This window comes from Poromitra crassiceps (genome assembly GCF_964638095.1).
Source record: "Poromitra crassiceps genome assembly, chromosome: 4".
Classification (NCBI taxonomy): Eukaryota; Metazoa; Chordata; class Actinopteri; order Beryciformes; family Melamphaidae; genus Poromitra; species Poromitra crassiceps.
In genome coordinates, this window is record NC_139626.1 from 63,402,154 (window position 1) to 63,429,456 (window position 27,303).

At 44.3% G+C, this 27,303-nt stretch overlaps 1 protein-coding gene across 1 annotated transcript in view; it reads left to right on the forward strand.

The window, feature by feature from the left end:
- Positions 1–27,303, forward strand: part of ncapd3 (non-SMC condensin II complex, subunit D3) — a gene marked incomplete at its 3' end in the record, with an annotated part of 123,357 nt that overhangs the window by 53,035 nt on the left and 43,019 nt on the right. The window contains exons 14-21 of the mRNA XM_083636022.1: positions 806–882; positions 3,561–3,695; positions 6,360–6,574; positions 14,020–14,214; positions 19,060–19,157; positions 20,498–20,607; positions 23,793–23,900; positions 26,767–26,884. Coding sequence (XP_083492148.1) covers positions 806–882; positions 3,561–3,695; positions 6,360–6,574; positions 14,020–14,214; positions 19,060–19,157; positions 20,498–20,607; positions 23,793–23,900; positions 26,767–26,884 — 1,056 coding nt within the window. The remainder of the gene's footprint in view (positions 1–805; positions 883–3,560; positions 3,696–6,359; positions 6,575–14,019; positions 14,215–19,059; positions 19,158–20,497; positions 20,608–23,792; positions 23,901–26,766; positions 26,885–27,303) is intronic.

Consider the following 27,303-nt stretch of genomic DNA (forward strand, 5'->3'; position numbering starts at 1 on the left):
GGGATAAAAAATCGGGGGCGAGGACTTCAGGTGACCTTCCCCCGGCATGGAGGTGAGTAGATGATTCAATTTTCATTTTTGGGGTGAACTCTTTAAAGGAACACTCCGCCCATTTTCAACCAGCTTTGTATCATTAGAACATCAGTAGTATATCAGAAAACTGTAAACGGTTTTGAAGTCTGTCATTTAATTTGACAGTTATTGAGTGTTAAAGTGTGGACCAGTGACATCACTGGTCCACACTAACTCAAATTAATAACTCATTAACTCAAATCAACTCTCAATAACTGTCAAACTAGGTGAATGATGAATAGTTTGACAGTTATTGAGAGTTGATTTGAGTTAATGAGTTATTAATTTGAGTTAGTGTGGGCCAGTGATGTCACTGGTCCACACTTTAACACTCAATAACTGTCAAATTAAATGACAGACTTCAAAACCGTTTACAGTTTTCTGATATACTACTGATGTTCTAATGATACAAAGCTGGTTGAAAATAGGCGGAGTGTTCCTTTAAGAGATGTACAAATAGCTTACCTAATTTGTTTTTTTTTTAAATGTATTTATTTAGTTATTTAGTTTTTTATTTTAATAGAAAGTGTAGTTTAATATTTTAGTGTTATCACAGTATTTGCATGTATTTCTCTCTCTCTCTCTCCAACTAAACCTACTTAGTCTTTAATGTGGTTAAGTTAATAGCAAACCAACAAAGTAAACATGCTTATTTATTCAACAATTTCAAAAGCTACTGTAGGTTTAGCACTGATTTAACTCACGATTTGACTCTTTCAACACTGTACCAAAGGAGCAAAGGAGAACCTGGCTCTCCTCGTGCAGCGTATTGCTGACCCCAAGACAAACGTGAGGAAGTCAGCCCTGCAGGTAACTGTAGTCTTAAAGGGATAGATGTGTGTATGAGTTACTTGCATACAGTCAGTGTACTACTTGCCGTAGCATGCAGCTGTGCCGTCCCAGTTTGCAGAAAGAGGGATGCTTCCATACTACTGTATGGAAGCATTTTATGTCCCCCTTTATTGTTTATTCAAAAGGATCCCCATTAGCTGACGCCTAGGCGTCTTCCTGGGGTCCAAGACAACAAATACATCACATGTCAGACGAACAATAAAATAGAATAGAAACATGTCACATAGAGTAAGAGAAGAGAAAAGATAAAAAGAAGAAACATTTAAGAAAATACTAAAAGTATATCTAGAATCAAATAGAACAAAATAGCAAGGACCAAAATATCACCAACAATAATCTGATACTTACAATCTCTAAAACAGGCATCACAAAATATGACGAGAGATAAGATAAATACAAGGGTGGTTAGTGTGAAAATAAATAAAATCCAAGTTTCTTTTTAAAACCTGCCTTTCCTGTGATGGAACGTATATCACCAGGAGGATTGTTCCGTGAAACTATAGCCCTGTAAAATACAGCCTTCCTTAAGTAGTTAGACCAGCTTTACAGCTTACCGGTCGGGGTAAAGTCATCTGTCCACCATTTGCCCTTCTGGTGCAGTGTGTATGTATATTTGAGCTATACATTATGTTATTGTGAAAAAATTCAGGAGTCTGGGTTAGAATTAGTCTATAAAAAAATATGAGTAGGTTGGCAGAAAGTCTTTCCTCAACACTAAGCCATGAGAGACGTGCATGATGCATATCAACCACACTAGACCTACGTGAGCAGCCCAGGATCAGTCAGGCTGCCTTGTTTTGAGCAACTTGTAGCTTACTGATTAGACCATTGGATGCAGATGACAAACTACAGAGCAGTAGTCTAAATCAGTGGTTCCCAACCTTTTTTGTCTTATGTACCCCTTGAGCTGTTTTGCCATGCCAATAGTAGCCTACCCCCTCACTCATGCCTGTTGATGATGCTCCTAAATTTGTTCTATAACTTTTAGTGTAATAATATGCAGACGTACAAGTAAATCCATACAAAATATATTTGTCACTGAACTACTGGTGTTTGGGATTGGCCTCCTTTTTCCTTTTATAACCAGGCTCTCCTAAATCTGAATCTGGAGCGACCGCAAGTGGACGTTTTTGAGCCATTTATCAGTCATGTAACAGTTGACACCTGTCGGGGGGAACTAGTGCATGTGCGTGCATGTGACATTTTAACAATGGGCTTATGAAATTACTTCTGAAATTATTTTTCTCCCATCATTTTGGGAATAAATTGTAATGCCAAATCTTTCCAAGTACCCCCTGCAAGCTGCTCAAGTACCCCTAGGGGTACACGTACCCCTGGTTGGGAAACACTGCATAAACCATAGAGCAAATAACTTGACGAAACAGCAATGATGTGAGATAAGGAGAGCACTTATGTGTTATTGCAACCGCTCTGCCCATTTTGGCAAAGGCAACCACCTTGTTGATGTGATCAGACCAAGACAATGTACAGTCAAGCCATAGTGAAAAGCTTAAACCGAAAATTATGCACATTGTTTTTGATATGTTAAGTATAAGTTTATTTGATTTTATCCAGTTAAATATAATGCAAAGCTCACTAGACAGAACCTGACTAAGCTCTGTACTTGTGGCAGCTGCATAATAAATAGTGGAATCGTCGGCAAATATTGTCAAATTAGCTCTACTTATTGCAAATGGCATGTCATTTGTAAAAACTGAGAATTAGCCGGAATTAGTACGTACGTACGTAGTACATCCGTGTTCACTTCGTTAATGCGATATCTGAGGAAACGCCTTGACGGAATTTAATCAAATTTGCCTCAAATGTCGACTTGGACTCAAGGATGAACTGATTAGATTTTGGTGGTCAAAGTTCAAGGTCACTGTGACCTTACACATCTAACGTTAGACGAGGAAATCCGCAACTTCCTTTAAAGGCACAACAACGGGTAGTTAAAAGGATGGTACTGAACTTTGGGAACGTCTAATACCGAACAGTTTTGAACAAAAATTATCAAAATAGTATCAATTTTGGTATACCGTGCAACACTAGAAGTTTATCGCTCACTTGTGATTGGTCAAATAACATCAAACTTCCTTCCGGTCTCAAGCGTATTTTCCCCCTTTAGAAGATGACAACTTCCTCTGTCCTGAGCCTGTCCTGTCCTCTGCACTGTGAAAAAAAATTGCAATTCCATCGCGGGCCGCATGTGGCCCACGATGGAATTGCAATTTTTTTTTCTTTTTTTTACAGTGCACCTGAACGCAACATGCAAGATACCCGCTGAATAAGTGTCCAAATGTTCATGTTTTCTGGCCAATACTCCACTTCTGTTATAGCATTTCAGTCTGGAATATGGATAATAATCTATGATTTAGCTGCTAAATTGTCAAATACCGCCGTCTGCTCGATACCCAGGCACTTATGTATGTACTTAACCTAACTAACTATCCGGTGTGCACAACATTGTCAGACTAAACTCCGGCTGACACCCCAAAAACCTACAATCCGCTACAGAAAAATGTATATTGATTGTTTATTAACTGGCCCCTGGCCTTCTATCATTTCACGAAAGTGGCCCCCGGGCAAAGCAAGTTGAGTATCCCTGCTCTAACCTATGTGCCCCCCTGGTCCAGACTCTGGTTGGGCTCCTGAAGCACGGTGTGATCCCCCTGAGCCTGGACAACCTGTCCCTGCTGTCAGAGCGCTCCAGAGACCCCGCGCTGTCTGTCAAGAAGAAAGCCCTGCAGTGCCTGGGAGAGCTGCTCGCTGTAAGTCACTCTGAAAGCTCTGCTCAGGTCTACTTCTGTTACCATTTCTGCATTAGCTTCAAACAGAGGGAGGCTGAAATGCCCACTGGATGCTAACCAAACTTGGTACAGGTGTGCAGGGATGTACTCTGAGCTGATAAAAAAAAAGTTGTCATTTTGCCTATAGAGGGCGCTATAGCAACATTAATAACCTGTAGCTCACAATTCTTACCTTACATCCGCACACTTTCTTTTCTTTCTGGATTTGATATCTCAGATTTTCACTGAAGGCACAGGAAGCACTCTGGGGAGAAATAAATTGTTGTTTTATTTTGAAGGAAGGAAGTGCCGATTCATTGTAATTCTCTCAAGCCTTACTACTTGTACTTGCACACGCATGCAGTTATTGTAGATGTCGGACACACCTCTATTATATACCCCAGTGTCCCCATGTGTTCATCATGGTGTCCCTCTAATCTATGTTTGGATCTCTGTGGAAAATCACATCCAAAAAATGTGTTTGGAGCAGGAAGCAGGTGAGAATTGGCCAGAGAAATCCAGTTTAAATAGCAGCTCTGAGCACGAGAGTTGCATGCTGGGTAGAGAAGTTTTGGAGACAAATGGGCTATTTGAACAATATTTGAGTAGGGATACGGAGGTTGTAGAGTCTGGATTTGAGGCGAGGGTTGGGGGGAATGTGTAGGGGAGTGAGGGTGGTGGGAGGGGGCGTGATCAGTAAGGGGTGGGGCTAGGGGAAAGGGGCCCTAGCTACAGATAGGAAGGTCTTCGGCCGCTTTCACATAATACGCTGGTGGACTCGGTGCAATTCGGGGCAGTTGAAGTTGTTGCATTTTTCATTTGGTCCGGTTCGCTTTCACACAGCAATTTGTCAAGCGCACCAACCTTTCTGAACAATGTCACGTGGTCGAAACAGTCACTCGTCTATTGGACAGAATAGAGAAGGGAAATCTCTCCTCTCCAGCAGGCTTCTTACCTGGCTGAGGGCTGACTGAACAACACAAGTGAATCTGCGAAACACAAACCATGGAGCAACACCACCTGCGATATTGGGATTTCTGGTTTTACTTCGGTGTTACTATCAAATAAATATTGCACAAGAATGTGCCCAATATGAGCAGCAGATGAGGCAGCAAGCTGTTGAACATTTCATTCTGCAGATGAGACGAGCGATGCAGTACCAAAGAAGGCGAGCCCTGATGAGAGACAACAATGTGGTGGTGGTGTTATGACAACGTATGTGTGCGTGTCTGCCTAAAGCAGGGGTGGGCAACTGGCGTGTTTTTATTTGACTGTACAACCCAGAACATGGTGCTAATGGCGTTAGCATTGTCCATCCACATACTGTTTAACGTTAGCATTTGAGCTAATCGCTATTGTAACAAACTATATCCAGGATGCACATGCAACATTACTAATCACATTAATATCACATATTTGGGTGATGTACCCCATCAAATTGCTGTAGCGGGCTGTTTTAAAGCTAGAGCAAAGTTTGTGGTGTCATCTGAATGGAAGACTTACTAAATTTGAATATGAAAATATAAATGTTGGTATAATAAACTTTGATTACCAGTCCTTTTCATCAAATTAGTAGCTATAATTGGGAGTGATGGTGTTACAGTAGGCTACTGGTGGAAGTGCATGGTCACTTTGGCCCTCTCTATCATCCAAGTTGCCCATCCCTGGCCTAAAACGCCATAAGGCTGAATGGCCACACCACTGCACTGTGGGCTTGTAATGAGTCAGGACAGACATGGATGTTGACTGCTGACTTGTTGGTGGAGGCATAGAATTAGAACAGCTATGCACTTTTTCTAATTATTTTATTTAAAGACCCCCGAAAGTCAAAAATCAGTTTTTCTTCTTCTTCCTTCAGTTGGATGTCTGAGCTTCACTGTGCAGAATGACATCTGTGCACAGTTTGACACTAGAAGGCTGTTTCCACAATCGTCTGCTGAAGGTGGAACATTTCTCTGAGCTGAAACTGAAAAGGACATTTTCAACAACCTGATTCAAATGTCATCACAAATACTGGAGCCAATCCCTGTCCAGTAATCACAGTTAAAGCTGTGATTACTGTGATTGGCTAGTTATCTTCTAGATCAGGGGTTCCCAACCTTTTTTTTGTGCCAAGGACCGGTAGATACATGGAGAAAAAAGTCGCGGACCGGTTGTCAATTTTAATGGTTTTAGTTCTATATATATTTACTCACCAGGTGGCGACAAAGAGTAAATAACAGCCTTTTGTGTTGTACTGTATTTATGTTTTTGTTTTAACTACAAACATAAATAAACGTCAACTTGAAACTATGTTTCAACTACTACACACAGCCTATAATATTATAGCTTATGTTTATGTTTTTTCTTTTTTTTTTTGACCGGCTCGCGGCCCGGTACCAAATGCGTTGCCGCCCGGTACCGGTCCACGGCCCGGTGGTTGGGGACCACTGTTCTAGATAACCCTGATTCTTTTGCTTTAAAATTTTTAATGAGTCAGAAGGAGAGGAAGTCATTTTTAGGGATCTTAACAAGATAATTCAACTTTTTGTGGGGGACAACAATCAGACACAAATCAGTATTCAAAGTAGAGTATTTTATATACATGACTTCAGGGGGTGTGTTGGCTCAGTACTCTGCTTGGCTTAGTCGTGACCCCTTCCCCAGGCCAAGCCGGAGGTTGTGGTGGTACAGCAGGCGTGGCTGCAGGGCGTGGTGCCGGCTGTGGTGGACGCGGAGAGCTCTGTGCAGGAGAAGGCTCTGGAGCTTCTGGAGGAGGTTCTGCTCAAGCAGGTGAAGCCGCACCGCACTCACATGGACGCCCCCCAGAGGCTGACCTGGGGCCTGCTGCACCTGCTCTGCACAGACTGCCAGCACCTCAGGTTAAAAACTCTTTTTCTATTTTTGTGTAAAGGAAACCAGCTGCAGTAGGCATGGGCATTTCAAGAAATGTCCTTAATTGTTCGATCGCTGATTGATTAATAATTTATTATTATTATTATTATTTTAAATCTATGGCAGAAAATAGTGAAGACAGTGTGTTTTTCCTCAATCTTTATTCCAAGAAGAACTTATTATAGTCCAACTACAATCCTACAAGGGTTTGTCGCCTCGGCAGGGGGGGTTTGGACTACGCAAAGAATTTGCCAAGCTCCCCCTGTAATTTTCTTTGGAGAAGAAACTTATGAAAACGTAGGATATAGCCTACATAATGTGGGGTCTGGGTCTAACAAGGCTATTCGATATGAAAATGTACACCGTTTATTATGATTTGCCTCTTGATGAACTAGACCGTGATAACATAGAAACCACATTTAGTGTCCTAAATGCTAGGCCCTAGCGCATTTATGTGGCCCCAGGGCCGGACTCAAAGAAAAACAAAACAACCCCCAAAAACTCAATAAAAGGCAGAATTATGTTAATAAATCTTATCTGCTAGAGCCATTGGATTTGTATCACTATCAGGAGATTAACAAGAAATGATCAATCACAAGGGGAGAGAGGGTTAAAAATCAGGAGTGTTGGCAGCTATAATCTCCAATGTGTGGCCCTTCGCTTACTTGATGTAAGTCAGTATGGCCCCCAAGAAAAAGATGTTGCCCACCCCTGACCCCTGACCCCTGCACTACAGGGTCTGAAAAGTAGCTAAATATAATATAGTGCCAAAAGCGCTAAGTTGGCAACACTGCACGTGTGTTTACACCAGAAGGGCGTTGTGCCACACTAATAAGCCTCCGTGCGAAACACAGTCTAATATGCCGTGTCGAGGCCAATATATTTTGACTCTGTCATTTTGTTTTATGGAATTATTCGATCTCCTCGAGGAATCGTTTCAGCCCTGGCCTACAGTGAAGATTTCAGCTAAAAACAGGGTGTAAATGACACCTTTTCAAGTCAACTTGGCATCTCAGGGCTTGTGGAGACTTGGATTACGCCAGGTGAGCAGTATGGAACATTTATTATGTATTTTTTCTGTTGTTTTTTTACGTTTTTGCTCATGCCCCTTCACACTCAGCAGACAGCTCTCTGTGCCTGCTGCAGTGGAGTGCAGTTCTCCTATCTCGATGCACGATGCGTCCAGAGTGCTTTACCCAGTACACTGACTGTATGCAAGTACCTCATAGGACCCCACTTCAAACAAAGCAAACTATCCCTTTAAAATATATTGAAAAAGTCTTAAAAAAAGGTTTTAAAATCCTCAGTCACAGGCTCAAGTGCCTTTACAAGTGCCTCTTATATTTTTTGTTTAGTTTTTTAACACTTAAAGTTATAATCTATAAGATTTCAGTTTAGTTCTCTTGGGTGACACCTATGGCGCTGAGTGGTAATTGCAGGTGAGATACAAACTGTTGCATATCGTCGCTGTCCTATGACAACCACTTATCTCCAAAACGCCAACTTTTCAGGAAATGAAAAAAAACGCTCTTGAAATACTGAACACCACATTGTCATATTTGACTCCATTATAGTCAGTTTCTCACTGAATGTGTCATTACATTATTAATATCTTACCTGAATAAGCTCAAATGCTGTTACAGGATTATCACACCGAGTCTGGGGGCACTTTCTGTCGGCCAGGCAGCAGCAGCGTGGGCACCTGCCTTTTAAAGCGCGAGCCGCTGTGCTCCAGGCAGCGGGGACGCACAGACGGAGCTCTTCACTCCCAAGGCAGGGAGAGTGGCTCTGTCATGGGGTTGAGCAGTCTCGGAGTAACGTGACATTATTTTCGTCAGAAACCACTTCGATTTGCATACTTTAAATGAGTTTGCAGCCCAAGGGCAACCCGAAAACACCTTATTGATCTATTTACGTCAGACGATGCCAGAATCACACAAAACCAAGCGGAAACACAGCCGGCATTTGGGTCAGCAGCGTGCCCTGTCACTTTGTCCTCATGAGGTGGGGGGGAGCATGGAGGTCTGACTGTCACATACGTGATGTGATGGGCGGGTCTAGCATCCAATGGTGGTACGTGTTACATAATCAAAGAGAGGAAATCTCTGCACAACCGTGTACGTCAGGTGCGTCGGAAAAGGCAGGATCAAATGAAAAAAGAGGACTCCCGCACACTGACTCCCACTTCAAGGCTTTTATGTTTTAGGCTTATGTCGGCAAGACCACACGTAAATTAAAACAACGCATTAGTGAACACAAGAGTACGATTCGGCGTAATGACAGGGACTATCCCGTAGCTGTCCATTTTAATGACATGAAGCATGATATTTCTTCCCTACGCTTCTGTGGTATTGAAAGGGTTGCCTCGCCACCTAGGGGTGGGGATCATGACCTTCTACTGAAAAGAAGAGAAGCTTTTTGGATTTTTCATTTACAAACCCTATCGCCAAAAGGCCTAAATGATGAACTCCTTCTAAATGTCATGCTTTGAGTTATATAATTATTATTGTTTTCATATAACCTACCTTTTTCTATTTATTCCAGGGTCTGTTGTAGACTATCCCTTTAATACTGTATCTGTAATTGTGTCACACCTGCAGTTATTTGCACTGATTTACTCCATGGGTCTTGACATGATTGCCTTGCTCCCATTGGATAATTGTTCTTGTCCTGCTTCCTATAAATAGGTTCCAGTGTTCTGCCATACCATATGCCAGATGAAGGTCTTGTGACCGAAACGTTGCAGCATTATTATTAAAAGCCTTGAAGTGGGAGTCGGTGTGCGGGAGTCCTCTTTTTTCATTTGGTACGTGTTACATAGATTACCCAGTAAAACATGTTTTTATTGGTAATTTAGACGCCAAAACCTGCCAGTAGATGGAGGAGAATGGATATATTCCATTTATATTAACTCATTGAGTGCCAGCCACTTTTGGAGAACGGACGCTCCCAGTGCCAGAGTTTCAGAGCGTTTTCAGTGATTTCTCGAGGCCCACAGAATATTGTGTGATATTACTATGTAAACACCGAACACGCACAAAGAACGATGAGACTCTCTTCTATCATCTGCAAAAAAAAGTTTATTGATACCATTTTCCGTTCTTTAGTTATGAGCCGGAGAAGATAGGTTGTTTTGAGCAAAAAGACACGTTTCAAATTAGAAGCCGAGTTATTCCGCCTTTTGTGAAATGAAGCATTTCAAGCACATTCACTGAGTCTGAAGATAATATTTTCTGATGTCGTGACGTGGTGTAGTTGTGTGGTGCCCTGCGTGCCCCACCCCCCTCTCCCCCCATCAGCTGCAAACTCCTCCCCACACTAACACACAGCCTAACACGCACCCAGTCTATTTTCAGAGAACGGACGCTCTCAGTGCCAGAGTTTCAGAGCGTTTTCAGTGATTTCTCGAGGCCCACAGAATATTGTGTGATATTACTATGTAAACACCGAACACGCACAAAGAACGACGAGACTCTATTGTATCAGCAGCAAAAAAAAGTTTATTGATATCATTTTCCGTTCTTTAGTTATCAGCCGGAGAAGATAGGTCAAAAACAGCAAAAACACGCGTTTCCATCTAGAAGCTGAGATATTGAGCCTTTTGTGAAATTAAGCATTTCAAGCAAATCACTGACTCTGAAACTAATATTTTCTGACCTGAAACATCTGAACAGTAATTTCCTTCATTATAACAGCACCCCCACCCCCCTCTACTGCAAACTCCTCCTCCGTGGGTGTGTCTCTGGTGGCTTTGCTCGCTCTGCTGCTTGTCAGGCGAGTCTCTGCTGCTTGCGGATCCACGTTCGGATGGCCGCCGCTCGTCGGGGGAGTCTGGATCGGGCTCGCCTCGCTCGTTTCTGGGGTTTCGGTTGTGAGCTGGGATGAAGCTGCGTCCGATTCTGGGCTTTCTGCTGCGCGTTTCAAAGTGTGCTGCACCCAGAGTCTATTTTCGGAGCCCCCCACCGTTGTGCGCCGGCTCCCAGCGCGACAGCGAAAAGCATGAGAATGGTTTCATCACGGCTTTTTCTGCTGTTTTTACTCAACTTTCTCTAATCTGGAGAGCACTGTCGCCACCTAATGGGTCGGTAAAATAGGTTATACACATTCAACATGCCCCAAAATTTTACAGGAGATGGATCTGGCTTTGATCCACGTCCCACCGTCAAAAAACGCAATTGACGAACATACTCGTCCTTGGCACTCTACGTTACTAAACGAAATGACGAACATACTCGTCCTTGGCACTCAATGAGTTAAAAAGTAAAAATCATAAAAAAATTACTTCAAGGGATAGTTGGGTTTGTTTGAAGTGGGGTCCTATCAGCTAGTTCCATACACTAACTGAAATAGGTACAGTGTTCTGGACGCTGAGCGCACCGTTTATCGAGACCCAGCACTCTGAAGCAGCAGCCTCCAGAGCTCTTTGTCTCTCTAGTACACAGGGCCAGGAACTTGTATTTTCAGCACTTTACTTTACCGTCAAACAGCCCTCTCATTCGGCACTACATTTCCTCCCAAGGAAGACCCGATACAGCTCTATTAAACACATCTAACGTTATTCATTTAAAGTTTCTTGATGATCTACAAGTAGACAAAGGTACCAGGTGCCGCTCTTCAACTCGGCAAGCATAACGTTATAATCCACGGAGCAGATAGTAAGTGAATACAATTTCATTCAATTCTAGAAGTGAGTCACCTTAAAGTTAATATCTCTGTTTACCACGGCGGGTAGTGTGCTACGTATTTACCATTATTTACCATGTGTAGCCCTATTGTGTGGAGGCTACACGGCATGTCATGTTTTGCAGTGATCAAGGTAAACTGTGTGGTTTTTGAATGGAGAGACAACAGAATATCGCTTCATCTGTTTCCACTGCACTTATCGCATTTTTCTTTTATCGATACACCCGACTTTTCCACCTCCCTCAAGCGTGAAAACTTTTGTGATATTTGGAGGTTTTTGCAGCGTTTCCACCAAGTTATTTTATGCGCAAATTGAAATGTAGCATAACAACAGGTGGATGGAAACACGACTATAGTAGCACAAAACAAGGCAGCTAAACTGGTCCTGGGCTGCTCCCCAAGCTCTACTGTAGTAGCTATGCATGCATGTCTCACATGGCTTAGTGTTGAGGAAAGGCTTTCGCCCAACCTACTTATATATTTTCACACAGTTATTCAAACTCCTACATTTCTTTACAATAACATCATTTATAGTTCAAATGTTCATACACACCACCAGAGGTGCAAGCGGAGGACAGATTACTTCACCCCGACCAAAGTCTTAACTACATGAAGAAGGCAGGGCTATAGTGTCGTGGAACAGTCTTCCAGGTGAAGTTAAAAGGAGACTTAGATTTGACCTACTTTCACACAAACCACCGTCATTTGTATCATACTTTTTATCATATCTCTTATCGTCTGCTTGTGATGTCTGTCTTGGAGATTACGAAAATGTTCTGATTTTAAGTTAGAAAATGTGTCCACTGGCTAACTAGACGGCTAGCGGACCGACCATGCTTCATTGTTTTATCTGATTCGACATAATGCTTTTTACTTTTTCTTCTTCTTTCATTTTTCTTCTTCTTTTATTCTTATGTGACCATGTTTTTGTATTTTATTTCATTGTTTGTCATGTAAAGTATATTGTTGTCTTGGACCCCAGTCAGACTAGCTGTCGTCTAGGCGTCAGCTGATTGGGATCCTTTTTTAATAAACAAATAAATAAACATATAGACAGCTTTAACTTGACAACATAAACATTCTAGTAAATTGCCCCGAGCTCACTTCCTGTTGCAGTGTTCTAATAGAATAGCTGACAGGAAATAAAGCTAGGTTTCAAACTGTTCCCTAGCAACACGATTCTATGAAATATATATATTAGGGCTGTCATTCGATTAAAATATTTAATCGCGATTGTCCATAGTTAATTGTGATTAATCGCAAATTAATCGCACAATTTTTTATCTGTTCTAAATCTACCTTAAACCGATATTTTTCAAGTTTGTAATACTCTTATCAACATGGGAGTAGACGAATATGCTTGCTTTATGCTGATATGTTTATTATTATTGGAACAATGACAAATACTGTCCAGAATATTCTTCAGAATAACCTCAAGGGTGTGCATGCTGAACCATACTGTATAGTGAAGTAGAAGCATATAGGCTACTGTAGTAAGCTGCATAATTAGCCTACTGGTTCATCTGAAGAAAAGAGCACAGGAGCAGCTGTGTGCCAGCTCTCTCCCCCTCTCTCTTTCTCTCTCTGACTCTGGTCTGATCGCCCTCCCTGTCTGTCTGTCTCGCTCGCTTTCTCTGCCTCTCTCCCCCCCGCGCTCCGTCTGTCTCTCTGCAACGGTCTGATCGCGCTGATGCGCCCACTCTCTCACCCAAAATGTGGGACATTTTCTCAATTTTAAACTGAACTTGGCAACAATATTATACCCATTTTCTTCCTCCTTTTCTGCTCACGGGGGTTTCTTTCTGCTTGCTATCAACGTTACTGCTTCCTGATTTCCCAAACTACGGGTCGGACCAAGGCTCAAACTTCAAAGAAAGTGCATGCGTTAATCGCGCATTAAAAGGAATTTGAGTTAACGCGCGATTAACGCGTTAACAGCCCTAATATATATATATCACCCAGTGTTTCCCACAGGATTTTGAGAATTTGTGGTGGGGGACCGCAGACCTGCTAGGGGAGTGCGGGGGCATGCCCCCCCGCAAGATTTTTTTTAAACATTTTAAAGTAAAATGCATGAATTTGGTGTACTTTGAGAAAGCTTAAGAGCAAAATTAAAAGGCTAGATCTATGAAGAACATGTCATCATTACTGTGCTGTGGGTTTACAATGACAAACTAAATTTCTCCCTATAGGTCAGGGATACTCAACTTGCTTTGCCACTTTCGTGAAATGATAGAAGGCGAGGGGCCAGTTAATAAACAAACAATATACATTTTTCTGTAGCGGATTGTAGGTTTTTGGGCTGTCAGCCGGAGTTGAGGCTGACAGTGTTGTGCACACCGGATAGTTACCGGTAGTTAGGTTAAGTTAGTTAGGTTAAGTACATACATAAGTGCCTGGGTAGCGAGCAGATGGCGGTATTTGACAATTTAGCAGCTAAATCATAGATTATTGAAAGATATTCCATATTCCAGACTGAAATGCTATAACAGAAGTATTGGCCAAAATGACATGAACATTTATTGGACACTTATTCAGCGGATATCTTGCATGTTGCGTTCAGGTGCACTGTAAAAAAAAAAATTTTTTTTTTTTTTTTTTTTTGGTCAACATCTTATTGTGGCGGTCCAAATATTATTGTGGCGGCCCGCCACAAATTCCTTTATGTATGGGAAACACTGACACCAATATGGTTCAGGTAAGCAAAAATGACACCCTAACAGAGGTTCTGCTCTCCCGCCCCGTGCAGCCATTACTTCAGCAGGGCGTTCAGCGTGTGGTCCAAGCAGCAGAAGTTCACACGGGCGCTGGTCTCCAGCCTGATGTCCCACACAGAGAGCGAGGAGCACGCCGCCCCCGCCTGGCTGCTGCTGTCCAAGGTGGTGGGCTCCACCCCCACACTGTCCTGTGGCAAGATCCTCGATGCCTGGGACCACATGCTGGGGTCAGTAGACTTATTTTTTAATACACCACACAATTTAAAGGAGAATTTCTTTTGTTTGTTTTTACAATCTGGACCTTGTTCCCACCTTATTTTTGCTTTGTTTTTAATTCACCCATGTAACTTCAGTTCGATGAACAAGCGCGGAAACGTTCATCTGTTTTGACCCGCGAGCTGAAAACAAGGAATTTGGGGCATGTGAAATGCTTCTATTTATGTCCTGTATATAGCTTATTTTCAGACAACTCAGCGGCTCATATACTTATTATACATCATACAGACAATGAGAAAAATAATGATCTACAGTATTTACCTCGGTGCTACGTCCGCAGCCTTTGGTTTGCTGTCTGTCACATTTGTAGCAATCTGGGAACCCATCGGTTGAACAAAAAAAAAGTATTTTTTTCTCTAACCTCTGGGGGCAAACATAAACCTCTAACCTCTGGGGGCAAACACAAACCTCTAACCTCTGGGGGCAAACATAAACCTCTAACCTCTGGGGGCAAACACAAACCTCTAACCTCTGGGGGCAAACATAAACCTCTAACCTCTGGGGGCAAACACAAACCTCTAACCTCTGGGGGCAAACATAAACCTCTAACCTCTGGGGGCAAACACAAACCTCTAACCTCTGGGGGCAAACATAAACCTCTAACCTCTGGGGGCAAACACAAACCTCTAACCTCTGGGGGCAAACATAAACCTCTAACCTCTGGGGGCAAACACAAACCTCTAACCTCTGGGGGCAAACACAAACCTCTAACCTCTGGGGGCAAACACAAACCTCTAACCTCTGGCGGCAAACATAAACCTCTAACCTCTGGGGGCAAACATAAACCTCTAACCTCTGGGGGCAAACATAAACCTCTAACCTCTGGGGGCAAACATAGACCTCTAACCTCTGGGGGCAAACATAAACCTCTAACCTCTGGGGGCAAACACAAACCTCTAACCTCTGGGGGCAAACATAAACCTCTAACCTCTGGGGGCAAACATAAACCTCTAACCTCTGGGGGCAAACACAAACCTCTAACCTCTGGGGGCAAACACAAACCTCTAACCTCTGGGGGCAAACATAAACCTCTAACCTCTGGGGGCAAACACAAACCTCTAACCTCTGGGGGCAAACACAAACCTCTAACCTCTGGGGGCAAACATAAACCTCTAACCTCTGGGGGCAAACACAAACCTCTAACCTCTGGGGGCAAACATAAACCTCTAACCTCTGGGGGCAAACATAAACCTCTAACCTCTGGGGGCAAACATAAACCTCTAACCTCTGGGGGCAAACATAAACCTCTAACCTCTGGGGGCAAACATAAACCTCTAACCTCTGGGGGCAAACATAAACCTCTAACCTCTGGGGGCAAACATAAACCTCTAACCTCTGGGGGCAAACATAAACCTCTAACCTCTGGGGGCAAACACAAACCTCTAACCTCTGGGGGCAAACACAAACCTCTAACCTCTGGGGGCAAACATAAACCTCTAACCTCTGGGGGCAAACATAAACCTCTAACCTCTGGGGGCAAACATAAACCTCTAACCTCTGGGGGCAAACACAAACCTCTAACCTCTGGGGGCAAACATAAACCTCTAACCTCTGGGGGCAGCAGCCCCGTTTCAATGTGGTGCGACAGGAACTCAAGAGGCGCGGTCGGCAGCAGAAGAAAATCCCTTTCCGCTCCCTGCAAGCTCTGTCATTGGCTCCAACCGACCGGCTCCGCCCATTAATGGATTTATTTTCCGCTCCCTGCGTGTCGCTCTCAAATCCGTCCGTCGCTATGAAACAACAATAACAGCTCTAGCTCGTCCCTAGTAGCAAGTAGCAACTTGCTATATGCTGTAAATGGTCAGTTTTGACTACACACCGGTCACGTTCACTTCATTTTGATCGGGTAAAGCGCAGCATGCGTGCGAGCGATTACATTGTTAGAGATACAGAAGCTCCCATTCCAGCGCTGCTCAGGTGTAATCCATGACGTTATTCCGGACAGGCTCAAATAAATACGTGCAGCCATCGAATTCAAATGAATTGTCCATAATCTCGAAATCGGATAAATATCCGCGGTGTTTAGCTATGCTAAGCTAAGCTCCACAAGACCCTGGCTGCTGCAAGTCAACTATGCCCTGCCCAGGGAGAGAGGCAGAGATAAGCCTTCAGTAGCTATTACATTACGTCATTACATTACGTCATTTGGCAGACGCTTTTATCCAAAGCGACTTACAATAACACATTTTTTGTCTGCAATAGAACAATCAACTATGGAGCACAGTCTATGACAACTACAGCTTCTGAAGGAACAGTGGTACAAGTTTAGGTTAGTGGTACAAGGTTGGTTAGGTTTTTTTTTTATATAAGGAAAGAGAGAGATGAAGTTAGATCAAGAAGGGCCCAGATGGAGCCTGAAAAGGTGTGTCTTTAGTCTTTTCCGAAAGATCGGCAGTGATTCAGCAGTCCTGACCGAAGGTGGAAGCTCGTTCCACCATTGAGGTGCCAGGGACGAGAAGAGTCGAGATCGGGATGAGCGACTTTTGAGCCCCTGTAGCGAAGGAGGGGCGAGGCGACCTGCACTGGTGGAGGAGCGAAGGGAGCGGTGAGAGGTTTGGAACCTGACCATGGATTGCAGGTACCGGGGAGCTGTCTGGTGTACTGCCCTGTAGGCCAGTACCAGTGTCTTGAATTTGATGCGGGCCCAGATGGGAAGCCAGTGGAGCTCCTGGAAGAGGGGAGTGACGTGAGAGAATTTGGGTTGGTTGAATATCAGACGGGCTGCAGCGTTCTGAATGAGCTGAAGCGGTCGGATGTCGGTGGCAGGTAGGCCGGCCAGAAGCACGTTGCAGTAGTCCAGGCGGGAGGAGACAAGAGACTGGACCAGGAGTTGAGTCGCTTCTCTTGTGAGAAAGGGACGGATTTTGCGGATGTTGTAGAGAGAGAACCTACAGGAGCGCGCTGTAGCAGCTATGTTGGCAGAGCAAGACAGCTGGTTGTCAAGGATCACCCCGAGGTTCTTGGCTGTTTGGGAGGGGAGTACAGTGGTGTTGTCAATGGAGATGGAGAGATCTGCAAGAGGGCAGTCTTTTCCTGGGAGGAAGAGTAGCTCGGTCTTACCAAGGTTGAGCTTGAGGTGGTGGGCAGACATCCAGTCGCCAATGTCTTTGAGGCATGCAGAGATGCGAGCCTCGATTTGAGTGTCAGAGGGGGGGAAAGAAAGGAAAAGCTGGGTGTCATCAGCATAGCAGTGATAAGAAAAGCCATGAGAAGAGATCACATAGGCAAGAGATCTGACATAGAGAAGGAAAAGTAAGGGGCCCAGGACTGAGCCCTGGGGGACACCGGTGGTAAGAGGACAGGATCTGGAGAGGGACCCTCTCCATGAGACCTGGTATGAGCGGTTAGAGAGGTAAGAAGCAAACCAGGAGAGTGCAGAGCCTGAAATGCCGAGGTCAGACAGAGTGGAAAGAAGGATTTGGTGGTTGACTGTATCGAAGGCAGCAGACAGGTCAAGGAGGACAAGAACAGAAGAGAGGGATGAGGCCTTAGCAGTGTGAAGGGCCTCTGTGACAGCAAGAAGAGCTGTCTCAGTGGAGTGAGAGGCCTTGAAACCGGACTGCAGAGGGTCCAGGAGGTCATTTTGGGAGAGATAGAGAGAAAGTTGTTCGGACGCTGCTCGTTCGAGGGTTTTGGAAAGGAATGAGAGAAGAGAGACAGGTCTGTAGTTGTGAATAGCAGTAGGGTCAAGGGAGGGTTTCTTAAGCAGAGGCTTGACTCTTGCAGTCTTTAGAGCAGGCGGGACAAGACCAGAGGACAGAGAGGAGTTAATGAAGGTAGTGAGGAAGGGAGATATGTTAGGTGAGATGGTTTGGAGGAGAGAGGAAGGGTTAGGATCGAGGGGGCAGTAAGTGGCTCGGTTTGAGCTGATGAGTTTAAGCACTTCATCAGGAGAGAGAGGAGAGAAGGAAGCAAATCCAGGGGCAGGGGGCTGAGGAGCAGGATTGGAGTCGGGAGTGTTAGTGAGGGTGGCTGGAGGATGGAAGGAGGAGCTGATGTCGTCCACCTTTTTTGTAAAGAAGGTTACAAAATCATCAGCAGGGAGGAGGGAGGGGGAGGGGAGGGAGGGTTGAGGAGCGTGGAGAAGGTGGCAAACAGTTTACTGGGATTGGATGCAGAGGACTGGATTTGAGAGATGAAGAAGGAGGTTTTTGCTTTAGAGACAGCATCAGTGAAGTTTGAGTGGATAAGGTGGTAGGAAGAGAGATCTTCAGGGAGATGTGATTTTCTCCATTTTCTCTCAGCTGACCGAAGCTCAGTTCGATAAGTTTGCAGAGATTCAGTCAGCCAAGGAGAAGGGGGAGAAGATCGGGCAGGCTTAGTGGTGAGTGGGCAAAGAGAATCAAGAGCAGAGGAGAGAGAGGAGAGAAGAGTAGTGGAAGCCTCGTCAGTGGACAGGAGAGCAAATTGCTCGGCAGGGGGAAGTAGGGAGAGGACGGTAGAAGAGAGCTATAAACCTAGCATGCTAAAAACACAAGTTTGTCAGAATTCTGAGAATAAAGTTAGAATTCTGAGAATAGAACTCAGCTACATGATGATAAAAAAAAAAATGTATCAACATTTTTTCCTCTCCTCTGGTTTCTCACTAATTCTGCTTGGCCAGTTCACCCTGCTGTCCCGGTCATTGCTGCACCCCCTCTGCCGATCTGGGGAGAGTTGTAATCTAGCACATGATTTCTACGATCAGTGTTGGCCTTAGAACAAAACTAGGATATCGGCTTGAGATAGAATGTGTGTGTCTGTTACCCAGATGCTAACCAGATATTAACCAGATGTTTGTTGTTGTTTGTTGTCAGGTCTCAGGATATGAAGGCGATGACCCACTGTCACATCCTGAGCGTGATGGGAGACATCGCCCAGCACCTCAATGACGACACCAAGAGCAGGATCATCGGTGAGTGACCGCAGTGTTGCATGATGGGAACATCCACAGGGTGACGAGAGTGTGAGTGGACTGTTAAACCAATCAGCAGAGTGTGAGGGGACTGTTAAACCAATCAGCAGAGTGTGAGGGGACTGTTAAACCAATCAGTAGAGTGTGAGGGGACTGTTAAACCAATCAGCAGAGTGTGAGGGGACTGTTAAACCAATCAGCAGAGTGTGAGGGGACTGTTAAACCAATCAGCAGAGTGTGAGGGGACTGTTCAGATTCTCTGAGAATCTGATGAAGGTCTCACGACCGAAACGTTATTCTGATTAAACTTTTTATTGCATGTGGAGACAGTGTGCGGGAGTTTATTCTGGTACCGCGTTTTATATTGAAAACTCAGACCCAAAAAGCATTGATACACTCACTGAAATCATTTCTCCAAGGCTGCACGTTTGCATCTGGGAGACGGTTGCCAACTTTGGTTGATGATGGACAGTATTTACCATGTTTTTCAACGCACTGTAATCACGGTACCACGGTTTTAATGATAATGAAAATTTGAAACAGTACGGTTATCGTAAGGAATTTTATCACGGTTATCATTAAAACCGTTTATCGCTACATCCCTAGCACGTGACATAGGAGAACGCCAGGATTGGGTTTTTTTTTTTTTTTTTTCCTCCCGTTTTGGTTTCTGAATGATGACGCGCTCCGCAGTGTTTCTATAGGTCACTCTGTCTGTCTGTCTGTCTGTCTGTCTGTCTGTCTGTCTGTTGGTCGGTCGGTCTACAAAAAGTTCACCACCCTTTAGTGGGCACAGTTTTTGTCCTAGGAGGCTGAAATTTGGCATGGAGGTCGCGTGCGTGTGTGTGTGTGTGTGTGTGTGTGTCTGTGTGTGTGTGTGTGTGTGTGTGTGTGTGTGTGTGTGTGTGTGTCTGTGTGTGTGTGTGTGTGTGTGTGTGTGTGTGTGTGTGTGTGTGTGTGTGTGTGTGTGAGCTAAAAGGGGGGCATTGGGGGGCAAATTTCGAAATGCAGGATAGCAGAGGGCTGAAATTTGGCATGGAGGTTGTGTGTAGGTGTATCAAAATGCAGAGTAGGGTGGGCTGTCCCTGCCACCCTGCATTTTGCAAATTCGCATATGTGGTCGCAGCTTTTGCAAATTTGCGCTTGTTCATGTAATTCTCTCTCTCTGTCTCTCCCTCCCGGTCTGTCTCTCTCTCTCTCTCTGTCTCTCCCTCCTGGTCTGTCTCTCTCTCTCTCTGTCTCTCCCTCCCGGTCTGTCTCTCTCTCTCTCTGTCTCTCCCTCCTGGTCTCTCTCTCTCTCTCTCTGTCTCTCCCTCTGTGTCACCCTTCCCCCCCCCCAGATGACCTGATGGCATGGTTGAAGTCTTTCAATCAGTCTCTGGAGGTGATCACAGCTGCTGTGGAGACTCTGTCCCATCTGGGCCGCAGTGAAGACATCAAGCAGACTCAGGTCCCTCACACTGCCTCTTCTGCATCACCTCACAATTACAAAGAATTCAAAACACAATTTAGAATGTGGTCATGTTACAAATATGCAAATACAATATATAATATATTTAAGCAATATAGCATGAGAGCAAGTGTGTTGTGGCGAATATATCCCGCTGATAAGCTGTTATCCCACGAGGCCGCAGGCCGAGTGGGATAACAGCTTATCAGCGGGATATATGCCACAACACACGCTGCTCGAGTGCTATATTGCTTTTATAAAACGGTTTCCAAGTATAATAATATAATAATAATAATACTATAAGTCCGACTGGCATGGTATTCTGATAGAGTCAGTTGAAACACTACTGCAAGGCGGGACCTCTAGCAAGAAGATAGACGTGCGGGTGATTTGATTGGATCGTTCTGGAGACTGAAGTTGACATTGGCCAATCCTGGCGCTTGCTGAGAAGCTGAGTGCTTTCTGCAAAGCCCGACACCAACTAACGTTACGGGGTTAAATGCGGGGTTAACAGCCTTTTTTTTGCAAAGAAGACATTAGCCCGCATCTATTCTTGTACAAAACATAATTTTCTGCGAAGTATTAGTAAAGTTATAAGCGAAGATCGATTCACAAGGATCCGACAGCTGTCTCCGCCATTTGTTTTTTTTGAGGTAACCAAATGCTTTTAGTAAGAGAGTTGCCATGGCAACCAATAACCCATGGCCATGGGTTATTGGACTCGGTTACGGGATTTATACAATGGCTGTGAACCAATCAGATTGCTTGATTTGAGAGAGCCGTTTTATAAATATATATATAATACAAATATATCTCTAGAGTTTGAACATTATGGCAATTTCAAGGCCAATGCTGATGGGGATTTTTTGGGAATGAAGCCGTTTGTAGCAAATATGTATAACTTTGAATATCTTAAAATTGGACCGTTTTCAGGTGTTGAAAAGTTCTTCTAAAGGGCACCTGGGTAGTGCCGCGGTAGATTCCCTGCCTCGCAACATGAGTCACAGGTTTATAATAATATTAATACATTTAATTTATAGAGCGCTTTTCTAAAAACTCAAAGACGCTTTACAGTACATTTTAAACACTACTTTAAAAATAAACACGATTTCTTGGCATAAAATTACACATGACATAAGTAATCAAACATTAAAAGCAGTTTTGAATAGGTGGGTCTTGAGGAATGATTTGAACTGGGGGAGGTCGGTGGTGCAGTCACGTATGTGTTTTGGAAGTGACTTCCAGAGGGAGGGGGCAGCAGCTATGGAGAAGGCTCTGTCACCCCAGGTCCGGCGCTTGGTCCTGAGTGGTGGGGATAGGAGATTGGGGTCAGAGGAACGGAGGTTGTGACTGCAGGTTTTGATCCCCTGTGTTCCCTCCAGCTTGGTTGGGCGTCCGTACAGGCACATTTGGCTGTGTTTGTGGGTGGGAAGCTGGTGGGTTATGTGTCCCACTAGTGCCTCCTCTGGTCAGTCGCGGCGCTTGTTCGGAGGTGGGCGGGGTCTAGCGTGATCTGTAGAGATGCTGCGATCGAGATTTTTCAATTCCGATCCGATTCCGATATTTTAGCCTCAAAACCGATCCGATTGCGATCAAATTTCGATACCCGATTCGATACCGATTTCGATACCGATACAGCACATATTTAAGCCTCTCTATGCTGTCTGATAGCTAGCAGGCAACAAACATTTTTAGGGTTAGGTATGTATGTGTGTGCTTTGGTAATATAGTATGTAAACGATTTAGTTCATCTAATTAATTTGATGTAAAACTAAAACATAACAATCAAATACACACTTATTTTGTAATGGGTGAACACTGGACACAAATAATTATTGTTTCCTCACACATACACCCCCACTCTGTCTCACACAGGACACATACACACACAGCCCTGTCCCTGTCTCTCTCTCTCTCTCTCTCTCTCACACACACACACACACAGCCCTGTCCCTGTCTCTCACACACACACAAAGTTTGTGCATACATTTCCACTGCCAGATTGGAGGAGTCTTTTGTCATTTTCTAATGTTACTTCTCTTCAGTGCAATACGTTTTGATAACGACCTGCTGTACAGCGCCGTTCGCTCAGTCAACTACGTGTCGTTAACGTTAGTTTAGAGGAGAAAGATAGCTGGTGTTAGCTAGCTAATTAGCCATGTTAGCTGCCTCAGTGGGTAACGTTAGCCTATAGAGTATTTATCTGACGTTTATGTTAGCTACTCCTCAAACCTGCGGGTGGAAATTGTTTATGCGATGCGATGTATGTTGAAGCAAGACAACGTTTTAATGTACCTTGAATTGGACAAATTACGACGGGTCGTGCTCACGCAGATCTAAGCCCTGGCCATCCTAGGCTCAACGCGAGACTCATCAGTCATTCGGTTGAGTCTCGCAAAGTTACCCACAAAGTTTGTGCATACATTTCCACTGCCAGATTGGATGAGTCTTTCGTCATTTTGTAATGTTACTTCTCTTCAGTGCAATACGTTTTGATAACGACCTGCTGTACAGCGCCGTTCGCTCAGTCAACTAACGTGTCATTAACGTTAGTAAGATAGCTGCTGTTAGCTAGCTAATTAGCCATGTTAGCTGCCTCAGTGGGTAACGTTAGCCTATAGAGAGTATTTATCTGACGTTTATGTTAGCTACTCCTCAAACCTGCGGGTGGAAATGGTTTATGCGATGCGATGTATGTTGAAGCAAGACAACATTTTGGCCCTGGCCATCCTAGGCTCAACGCGGCCTCAGTGTGCTGCATGCTGGATAGAAATCCATGGAATGGAGTGCTTATATCGGAGCCTTGGATCGGTCATTTTCGCTGGAATTCGATCCGATCCGATCCATGTTTTTTGGCTGATATCGCGCCGATATCCGATCACATGATCGGATCGCAGCATCTCTAGTGATCTGTCCCATGCGCTACGTCCTGCCAGTGAAACTCCCCGCTGTCAGGCGAAAAGAAGCAGCTGGCGCCTGCACATGTATCGGATGACGCATAGTCCACAACTCTCCCCAGATTGGGAGATGGGGTGCAGGGGGAGTTAGCCAAGTACAATTGTGGGGTGGGGGTTGGGGGTCCTTATACAGACACATTGAATTTAATTTTCCATATAAGCACTCTTAGCTGTAGCCAAGTCGATCCACAGTCTTGTTACAGAGGGGGTTGTTGTTGTTTTGTGCAGGCGTTCTTGAACCAGCACTGTGGAGAGCTGCTGTCCGTCTGTGAGACCCAGCTGTCCAGTGTCCTCCTGAGTGAGACCAGAGCCCAGGACCTCAACCAGGAGCTGATGGTGAGAAGAGAGCTCAACCTTCACACCCAAAACATCTGTTGATCTCACCATACCATTCAGTACATCATACAGTACGACCTTCAGGATGCCATTTTTTTTATTCAATTAGATTAGTTTTTATGATGACATCATGGCAGACGTCAAAGGCATCAATAGAAGCTTCAAATGTAAAATAAATAAATGGATGAAATAAACAATGACATTCGGTACAGTTTCGCTCATTTGTAGGGATGTCACGATATTTTGTCCCACGAAATTTCACGATACTAAAGTCCCACGAAATTGCGCGATATCAAAATGTGACGATATCGTGGAGATTAAAAAATATATCACGAGAAAAAGAACCTCTGAACATGCTGCACTGATGGGCCGGCACTGATCTGTATTGTCTCTCTATCTTTTTCATTACTTTGCTTGAAATGGGGACTAAACCGACGCTCATTAAATAACCGACAAGATTAAATGCGCTATTTATAGACTAATGCATTGCTGGCGAAGTTTGCGCAACACAATTCACATTTCCCTGTGCGGTTATCCCAATGCGGACCGCGTGTTTCAGTGGATGACAGCAGCGCACTGGCTGTGTGTCTGCCTCTGCCTGCACTGTCAGAGGCACAGACGGACACTCTGACAGGGAGACCCCGCTGGTCCGTGGCAGGCGAGATGTCTCCCCTCATCTCTAAAGACTAGACCTACAGTAGTCTGAAATGAACTAGTTTGTGCCATTGTTTCCACGGGCACATGTCGGGTAAGCAGTTAATAGTATAGCCTACAAATTAATCTCGCTCTGAATGTGTCTAATGTGCGCATAATAGGCTATCTGTCATTAGGGGATGCAGCTCTGTACTCCCGAAACAATTTCAAATTGTACGTTACGATTACCATGTCTAATTGTACGAGTAACGTTAACTTGATACTACGTTTCAATCGTCAATTAACGCTCCGCAACGCTCAACATATAGGCTAGTGCAGTCAGAGAATTCATTGAAGAGGAATCATCCTCCTTAAGAGGATGACAATTACATATGAAGATAGTAGCCCAAGTCAAGTCAAGTTTATTTGTATAGCACATTTCATACACAGAGGCAATTCAAAGTGCTTCACATAAAATGGTTGACAGGAAAATAAACAGCCTACACAATACACAGCTCGTACTTACTTCCTTGTTTGCCTGTAATGAACGCTTCCGCTGTACACAGCGCATGCGCTGCATGCCGCACATGCCTGGTGGCCATGTTTAGAAAGTAATTCCGGCTATCTGTATTTACCTTAAAATATATATAATTTCTCAGCATTTTGGATTAATATTTCATCTCGTGGTGAGTACCCAAAGCACAAAGAGCTTTAGATGCACTGTTAGATTTGAACGTGGTGATTTTGAACGACTGTACCATTTGCCTCCATTCTATGGCGACACTATCTAACTTGACGACTGTAGCTCACTGCAAACAGGAAGTAAGCTGGGGGGCAATTTAGAATCTTTTGTTGTCTAGTTGAAACAGTGTATTTCGTACGGTGATATATTAATTGCACATAACTCTCATGGCCAGCGTCAGTCTGCATTACATTATTGTTTAGGAGCTTAATTGGCAGAAATGATGAATAATGGTTCAGCCTGAATCCCCGACCAGAAGGTTAAAAAAAAATACATCCGCTGTTGAAGTCTAGAGCAGAGACTTTCAACATGGCTCCTCCGGCTGAGTGTGTTGTCAATATGAACCTTGAGGTACTTGCAGTATAAGAACAGACCTGAGTGATGGGTGCATTGTGGATGGCCCCGGCTGAAGGTCACCAGCTGAAGGTCACTCCACTGCCTTTTGGGTCAAACTCCATCTCCTCAGTCTTCTTGAGACTTCTTCACATGCAGCACAAGGTGGTTAGTGTCACACCATCGCACAAATCTCTCTATTTAGTAGGTAATATAAATTACCCCAAAATGTCCATCTTATTTTCATTAATTCCCCTATATTCCCATACATTTCCATTCAAAGTTTCCAGGTTTGAATATTCCCGGAATTTTGCAACCCCACTGTAATCACATTCACTCAGGTCAGATAAGGAAAAGTTTTACACAGACCTTAAGCAGAGGACTTACCAGTTAGCTTGCTTGCTCGCTAACTGGTGTTTGTGGCTGCTGGGTTTGCGTTTACCGGTGTACAGTAACGTCACTGTTGTAAGTTGGTGTATTTGCGTTCAAGTGTGGAAGGAAAGATTTTCTAAAGCAGCGCTTGTGGACACAGTTAATATGGAGGAAAACCCTGTTTAAAGAAATCCATGTGTCCCTCTTCCGGGACCGTCACTGGCTTCCCATCTCGGCACGCATTAAATTCAAAACACTGGTTCTGGCCTACAGGGCAGTACACCAGACAGCCCCCCTGTACTTACAATTGGTCAGGCTCCAAATCTCTCACCGTTCCCTCCGCTCCTCCACCAGTGCAGGACGCCTCGCCCCTCCTCCACTACGGGGGCTCAAAAGTCGCTCATCCCGTTCGTGACTCTTCTCGTCCCTGGCACCTCAATGGTGGAATGAGCTTCCACCTTCGGTCAGGATGGCCGAATCACTGCCGATCCTTCGGAAAAGACTAAAGACTCACCTTTTCAGGCTCCATCTGGGCCCTTCTTGAACTCCCTCTTTAAAAAACAAAACTACTTACCTAAACTAAACTTGTACCACTGTTCCTTCAGAAGTTGTAGTTGTCATAGACTGTGTTGCATAGTTGATTGCTCTATTGCTGACAAAAATGTGTTCTTGTAAGTTGCTTTGGATAAAAGCGTCTGCCAAATGACGTAATGTAATGTAAATGTAATGTAATGTAATGTAATGTACATGTGGACTAGGCCTCAGCTGCTGTTGTTGTTGTTGCAGGTGAAGCATCTGCACACTCTGGGCGTGGCCTCGCTTCACTGCCCTGCCCGCGTGAGCAAGAGGACGGTGCTGCTGGTGGAGTCCATCCTCACCACACAGGCAGACAGGCTGCAGCCAGGTGGGGCTAGAGCAGTGATACTCAACTTGCCCGCGATGGAATTGCAAAGAAAAAAAAAATTGCACAGGTCTCCCAACATTTGTCTCCACCACTCCATAACGCACCGGTCTCACTGCGAAGGTTCCGACGCATTCTTATGCATTCAGGCGATAACTTGGGGTGGTAATGTGCCAAAAAGTAAGAGCTTGCCTTGTTACATCGCCCAAAAGCCTCAAAATAGTGGTCGCACTAACGTTAAACGCTGGATGATTTTACAAGTGGCATTCAAGTCATATCTGACTAGTTTTCAATTTATTTCTCCCCACAAAAGTTAGGCTATGTCTCGAATATAGAGTACAACACAGTCACTGTCACCCTCTTGCCGTTTGCAGCACTTGAGGAAACCGTGAGTTTGCTCGTTTAATTAATTGATATGCGCC